This window comes from Manis javanica, chromosome 16 (assembly GCF_040802235.1).
Source record: "Manis javanica isolate MJ-LG chromosome 16, MJ_LKY, whole genome shotgun sequence".
NCBI classification, from domain to species: Eukaryota; Metazoa; Chordata; class Mammalia; order Pholidota; family Manidae; genus Manis; species Manis javanica.
The window spans coordinates 59,932,916-59,940,409 of NC_133171.1; the positions used below are offsets into that span (position 1 = coordinate 59,932,916).

At 51.1% G+C, this 7,494-nt stretch overlaps 1 protein-coding gene across 4 annotated transcripts in view; it reads left to right on the forward strand.

Annotated features, from left to right (window-relative positions):
- The window catches only part of PPP1R10 (protein phosphatase 1 regulatory subunit 10), a 17,723-nt gene extending 13,963 nt beyond the window's left edge, over positions 1–3,760 (forward strand). For all 4 annotated transcript variants that reach the window (XM_073224248.1, XM_037026368.2, XM_037026380.2 and 1 more), the window contains 7 exons: positions 19–265; positions 450–513; positions 625–819; positions 967–1,042; positions 1,269–1,382; positions 1,539–2,255; positions 2,524–3,760. In XM_073224248.1, coding sequence (XP_073080349.1) covers positions 19–265; positions 450–513; positions 625–819; positions 967–1,042; positions 1,269–1,382; positions 1,539–2,255; positions 2,524–2,633 — 1,523 coding nt within the window. In that variant the 3' untranslated portion in view covers positions 2,634–3,760. The remainder of the gene's footprint in view (positions 1–18; positions 266–449; positions 514–624; positions 820–966; positions 1,043–1,268; positions 1,383–1,538; positions 2,256–2,523) is intronic.
- Positions 3,761–7,494: the final 3,734 nt, after the last annotated feature.

Genomic DNA, 7,494 nt, shown 5'->3' on the forward strand with positions numbered 1-7,494 from the left:
TCTTTTTCTCTTCAATAGTAAATGTGAATAAGATCAAGGACTTTGGTGAGGCAGCTAAGAGAGAGATATTGTCAGACCGACATGCATTTGAGACGGCCCGGCGTCTGAGCCATGACAACATGGAGGAGAAGGTGCCCTGGGTCTGCCCCCGGCCCCTGGTTCTGCCCTCACCTCTTGTCACACCTGGAAGCAACAGCCAGGAGCGATATATCCAGGCGGAGCGGGAGAAAGGGATTCTTCAGGAGCTCTTCCTGAACAAGGAAAGGTGAGCAGTTCATCCCCAGGGTGTTGAGCCCTTGGACTCCTGAGAACATGCCATAGGTGGTTAAGAAAGGGATGGAGGTTAAGAGAAATTTGAAGTCCTGAATATAATATATATATAAGTAAGTTGATTTACATATAAATAAGTTGACTCTTCTTTTTTCTGTTGCCTGTGGCATTCCTGATAGTCCTCATGAGCCTGATCCTGAACCCTATGAACCTATCCCTCCAAAACTCATCCCCCTAGATGAGGTGAGTGAGCTTCCTGGTGACAGAGGCTGTGGTTGACCGTAATGTATCTTTGGTGTGAGGATGTCTCTGTCCTTTCAGTTAGCCCTCACTGTCCTCCCATTCTTCTTCCAGGAGTGTTCCATGGATGAGACTCCGTATGTTGAGAGCCTGGATCCTGGGGGGGCTGGTGGCTCACCTGATGGGGCAGGCGGCTCCAAGTTGCCTCCTGTTCTAGCCAACCTCATGGGAAGCATGAGTGCTGGGAAGAGCCCCCAGGGTCCTGGAGGAGGAGGCATCAACGTCCAGGAGATCCTCACCTCCATCATGGTATGGGCCATCCGTCCTCTTTGGCACCTCCTCTGGAACCTCCCTTTCTCTTTACCCCAGTCCTCCTCACCTTCCCACATACCTCCTCTTGGGCTCTTCCTTTCCCTGCCAGTTTGCTGACCTCACTCTCTTGACCTTGCCTCATAGGGTAGTCCAAACAGTCATCCCTCAGAGGAACTGCTAAAGCAGCCAGACTATTCAGACAAGATCAAGCAGATGCTGGGTAATTACCAGGGCCAGCACCGGGCCCTTGGGGAGGAAGCCTGCAGTGGAGGCATGGAAAGCAGGGGTGTCACCACCAGGTGGCAAGACATGGGAGGGGGAGACTGGACAGAGAGCCCTGCTTTGCCAACTTGTTCTGAGAGGGTCAGTGAGGCACAGCTGGTGGGAAGTCATGCCACCCTTCTAGAATCCTTTTGCTGATGTTTCTCTCCTTTTTTCATTAACAGTGCCTCATGGACTCTTAGGCCCTGGGCCAATAGCCAATGGTTTCCCACCAGGAGGCCCTGGGGGCCCTAAGGGCATGCAGCACTTTCCCCCTGGACCTGGGGGACCTATGCCAGGTAGGTATTGAGTGAGATGTTGGAATGGTCTACCTGCTTGATTTTGGCCTGGTAATAGTATGTTGACCAAAAGGTGGGAGGTAGTTTAAGTTGGGTGAGGCAGTCCCTGAGTATAACAGGTAGCTGATATTGTCTCTCCCTTTTTTTCCCTGACAGGCCCCCATGGAGGAGGCCCTGGGGGCCCTGGTGGGCCAGTGGGTCCACGTCTTCTGGGTCCTCCACCGCCTCCCCGGGGAGGCGATCCCTTCTGGGATGGCCCGGGTGACCCCATGCGGGGGGGCCCAATGCGGGGAGGTCCAGGACCTGGTCCTGGACCATACCACAGAGGCCGTGGTGGCCGAGGAGGAAATGAACCTCCTCCTCCTCCTCCATTCCGAGGGGCCAGAGGAGGTCGCTCTGGAGGAGGACCCCCAAATGGACGAGGGGGCCCTGGTGGAGGCATGGTTGGAGGTGGGGGACATCGTCCCCATGAAGGCCCTGGCAATGGCATGGGCAGTGGCAGTGGACACCGCCCCCACGAAGGCCCTGGCAATGGCATGGGTGGTGGCCATCGCCCCCACGAAGGCCCTGGCGGGAGCATGGGTGGAAGTGGGGGACACCGTCCCCATGAAGGCCCTGGCAGTGGCATGGGCAGTGGCAGTGGACACCGCCCCCACGAAGGCCCTGGTGGGAGCATGGGTGGAAGTGGTGGACACCGCCCTCACGAAGGTCCTGGACATGGGGGGCCCCATGGCCACCGGCCTCATGATGTCCCTGGTCACCGAGGCCATGACCATCGAGGGCTACCCCCTCATGAGCACCGTGGCCATGATGGCCCTGGCCATGGAGGAGGGGGCCACCGAGGGCACGATGGAGGCCACAGCCATGGAGGAGGTGAGGATGCTCCCTGTCCCCCAGATGGCTTTTGGTGTCCCATACAAGTTTCTGGGAAGTGTCACCACCCTGAGTATGCCAGGCCAAACATGAGGTTGCCCCATTCCCAGCATGTATGGCAGTTCCTACCGTTTGCCCTAACCCTAAACCCCAAGACCCCATATCTCTCTAAAAGGCAGTTCTCAGGATGCCATGGACTGTGGTGGGTGAGGGTGGCGCTGACCACTTAGCCATTTCCTATTTAACCATTCCACCATCGTTCCCACAGACATGTCAAACCGCCCCGTTTGCCGGCATTTCATGATGAAGGGCAACTGCCGCTATGAGAACAACTGTGCCTTCTACCACCCGGGTGTCAATGGGCCCCCCCTGCCCTAGGGTCCACCTGCCTCCCTGCCCACACGTACCCCTGTGGACTGCAGCCTTGCTCCTTGCACCTGTTAATGGCTTCTGTGAGGCCCACTTTCCCCAGCTGATGAGGAGCCGGCCCCCTCCCAGTTCCCACCTGCTTGGTTCCTGGGTGTTTTCTGATCACTGGTGCACGTTGATGTACGTATTTCCTCCAGTCTGGGGAGGAGAGAGACTGGACATACTCTGTATCCTGGACTGCTGAAGAGGAGACCCAGTTGGCTTCACTTTTTGAGGAGATTTACCCTGTAACCCCAAACCTCTTCTGCCTGAGAACCTAAATCTGGTTATCCTGGAGAACACCTCTGCTTTCCATTGGGGGTCCTCCACATGCACACAGAACTGACATGGGATCACCTGCACTTATGAAATAATCCTAGCCAAGCTCCTTAATACCCAGGAGGTGGGGAGATGGTAAAAGGGATATTGTATATCCCACTGCACTGAGAGGGCTCAATCAGGCTGGATTTGAGTTCTGGAACACATCATCCCCACTTCTCCCCCAGCACAGTCTACATTCTGAATCCTCTCTCAAGTAAGACTTCGCAACTTTCTGTGAAGACCCGTGTCTGCATCATGGGTCTGCTAGGTTCGATGATGGCAAATTAATGTTTGTGTCCAGTGAAAGTTTTAGCTGGAATAGGTGAGGTGGGTGGTGTTGATCCACCCTTGCCTACAGCTCATTCTGGAAACTTCATAAAAGACTTAAGTGAGACCAGCTTTCCATCAACTTCAGCCTGGCACGCCGGGCCTAACAGTCACACTACATGCACTGCCTTTGGGAGTTAGCGCGCTCCTTACCGCCACCTGGAACCTTGTGGGTGTGAGGCCTCCACCTCCCTTGTCCTGTCGTCCACCTCAGGATCCCCACCAGGTGCTTTCCTGGGTGGGGTCAACAAGATGTCTTGCCCTTTCCCAGCCCCTTCCTTCACTGTCTTGGCATCAGTTGTTTTCTATGAAAACAGTGGATTGGTTGGGTTTTGTGCAGGGTCTTGGGTTAGAACCACAATGGATTTGAGGATGAGTATTTTCTTTTTCTTTCGGTTTTGTATATTTTGTACATTAATAATAAACAGTGGAAAGAGAAGCTTATTGAACCCCTGTATTTGGACTCCTTTGTTTAATAATAAAACAGGCATTACCAACTGCTATTTTAAGTGCTGTAATGCAAACTTATGGAGTTGGGTTTTTAGTTCTTCGAGTGGAGCTGGCACTTGTTCTACCTTCAAGTCAGTGTTGGTGTTAAGTCAAACACTGGTGAAGGGACGCTTTGGATCTAAGACACCATAGGCACGGTAAATCCCATAGATGAACATACATTGATCAAGCAGTGGTGCCTTGGGGAAGGAGGGGCTCTTCAGGTTGATAGAGCTGCATGAGGTGTGCACATCACTTCCGGTTGGACTTACCACCTCACGTGTGTAGGGCAGTAATTTGAGGGTAGGTAGAAAAGGGGAGGGAAGAGCTGCTAATGAAAAATCCAGGAGCAGTTTTTGGGCAAGAAAGGGAAAAAAAGTGGCTCCTTTTAAGAGCTGTTCAGTGGATAAAGTGAGCAGCAAGAAAAGGGGAACTATATAGACTGACCTCCCCAAGTGTAGCCTTGCAGGGGAAAACCAAGCCTGCAGCTACAGGTGTCAGTTCTTAGGGAGAAGTATTAAATTGGGGGCCTGGCTGATGGAGTAAGATTCTGCAGTAGACAGGTTTTGGAGACCACAACACGGAGAGGGTAGGAATAATAGGAAGTTCTGCTATTCTCAGAGGAGAGGGAAGATGGGGTTATTGGGGAGTGGGTTGTTGAACAGTGATTTTCAACCTTTCAGCACTCGTCGGGGTCACCTGAAGGGCTTGCTAAAAGACTTGCGGGGTGAGGCCCAGCACATTTTCTGATTCAGCATGTCTGGGATTGATCCTGAGATTCGCAGCTCTAAATTCCCAAGCGCTTGCTGATCGGGAAACCCTGAGAAGTCTCTGCCTTAGAACACGTTTCTTGGCTGTTGTTCCCGGCATTGGCCACATGAGGGCAACAACTTCCTACATTTCACAGGCCTCATTTAGGATTACAACGGGACTAATCTACCTTCCCTCTGCTTTGTCTTCCGAGGCAGGAGTTCAGTCAGTTGGCCTATTGTTGCTCTGTGCACTTGGGAGAGACTCTGAGAGGAGCAGGTAATCTAAGGACCAAGCTAAGAGGAGAAATGCAAGTCAAGTACACAGATCAAAAGAAAAAAAATGGACAGGTCAAGACTTACCAGGTCATTCTTCAACTTCTGTGTTTCTTTTCTTCTGATTCTATCTACCACCTGCTTCATCACCAGCCACAGGCCACAAGAACCTTTAAACAGTTAAAAATTTTGTTCTATTTTAATATAAAGATGAGTTCAGTCATTTGCCAAATTCTCTATGAAAATCCTGTTACCTAAGATATTTATTTTGGCAGGAAGGCTGAGCATCCTCCATTTCACCACACCTGCTGACCCATTTCTGTTTTTTCAAGCCCTGCAGGTATCCCACCATACCTCCTCCTGTTTCAGTTGGTCTGTTCTTATGTTTTGCTTCCATTTTCTCCCCCCAAATGCCCTTTCAGCTTCATTCTCTGTTAACGCTTCCCCAGATGCACCAGTTAGATCTCCAATTCTGAATCATTATTGTATTTCTCATTCCGGATCCCATGGAGTAAACCTAATGTTGAAAAATTAAAAAGTCCTACTATCTTCGCCCAGTACAAATAGTTAGCACCAACTTAACTTTTCCTGCAGCTTGGCAAACGTCCTAGTTCTTGATTTTCTGGCAACAAAACTCCTTAGAGTGAGCTCCATCCAATATGAACACACCTCCCCTTCCCTGCACTGGAAAATATCAGATTATCTTCTTTCCTTAGGGGGAAAAGGGTATCTCCTTTCCAAGGCAATATCTATATCTAATTCTTCTCCTGGTCTCTTCCCTGTCTCCCTCTACCTACTATTTTCTATTCAGCAGCCAGAGCAATTTTGTAAAAATGAAAACCAGATGAATTCACCCTCCTGTGTAAACAGCACCAGTGGCCTCCCATTGCACCTAGAACCACATCTCAACTTCCTGTCAAGGCTACATTGTAAAGCCCTGTGTGTCTGGCCCTTGCTGTAAGCTCAAACCATTATCAAGCTCATCCCAGTTCCTGGGCCTCTGCACACTCCGGGCCCTTCCCCACGACTCTTTTCCACTCCCCTGGTTGGTTCCTTTGACCCTCCAGGTTTTGGCTTTAATGTTACTTCCTCCAAGTAGCCTTGCTGTTCACTCAGTCTGAACATGACCTCCCCGGCTTCCTGTCCTAGCACATTTCCCTTGACGTGCTCCAAAGGCACCACCAAACTCCTCCCTGAGCTGCTGAGACTCAGGAGCTGCTGCTGGTCTGGACTCTGACCCACTGTTCAAGAACAGCTAGTTCAAGTTGCTTGGTTCTTGCACTCATCACTGGCCATACAAGGGCAGCTTTTACATTCCCAAGCCTCCTCTGAATTTTGTGTGCCCACAGGCTGTCCTTTTCCACTGAAGTACTGGCTTCCCTAACCCAGCTCTCTGTGTTCCTAAAACTCAGTCCTGAGGATTAAAGATGGCAGTGTGAGAGGTGAGACAGAGGCCTCCTCCCAAAACCACATATAATACGAAAATATAATTAATACAACTAATCCTGAAAGAGCAACAGGAAAGAAGACTGCGCCAGATTACATACACCTGGAGAAAAGAACAGGCCTCACAGAACAGGGTAACGTACCAAAGCCGTGATCTGGTGGGCCCCAAGCCCTTCCCCCAAGGCAGCTCACCGATGGAAGAGAAACAGAGTGGGGAGCAGGGACTGCTGAACACCTAGCCCTGGAGATATGCTTTGTGAGCAGAAACCTATATTGTATGGTGCTCTGGACTATGGGGAGCTCCGGCAGGGGGAGTGCTTGAAAGACTAGGATTCCGGCTGTTTGTGGAGGAGGGGATCCACACCCAGTCGCTCCGTGTTAGAGGAATGGCAGGCAGTCTGTGAGGCTTCCTAGTAGCTACAGGGCTGCTGAAGGGGCGGGGTTTGCATGGAGCTTGCTGCGCGGGGGAGGGGAGAGCTAGACAAGGTTATCTGGGTGCTCTCTGCCCAGCTTGTTGGGAACTTAGAGGAGCTTCGGGTGCTCCATCCCCCTGGGTGGCTGCTCAGCTCCAAAGCCCCCCACTGAGACATGCAGCCTGCTGCACCTTGTTCTGAGCCTGCCAGCACTGGTTCACAAACCGGCAGTTACTGTGTTGGCGTCAGGCCAGCCAGGGGGAGGCCCCGCCTACAACAGCTAGAGAGGAGGTGCACAGAGGCTCACACCTGTGTGCTCGGCCCACTGGCTCTAACACTGGAAACAGGCACCGCAGATGGGAATCAGAAAACAGATCTTTCTTCCCCTGAGGCACCAGCTCCGCTCCCACCCAGTTTCACTCTAGGGGCTGAGCAGCTCCAGAGACTGGAGCTTCTGGACACTAGTGTGCACCACACAGAAATATGAAATGTCAAAAGAACATGGTTCAGACCGAAATCTCACAAACCCCAGAAAAAGGGCCAAATGAAAGTGAACTCACCACTCTTCCTGAAAGAGACTTCAAGACAAAAATTATAAACATGCATATGGAGGCACAGCAAAATATTCAAGAACTCAGAAATGAATTTAAGTCAGAGATTCAATTATTAAGAAATTCCGTATCTGAAATGAAACGTACAATGGAGGGATTTAAAAGCAGATTAGAATGTAGTAGAAGAGATGGTAAATGGAATAGAAATTAGAGAAGAGGAATACAAAGAAGCTGAGACACAGAGAGCAACAAGGATCTC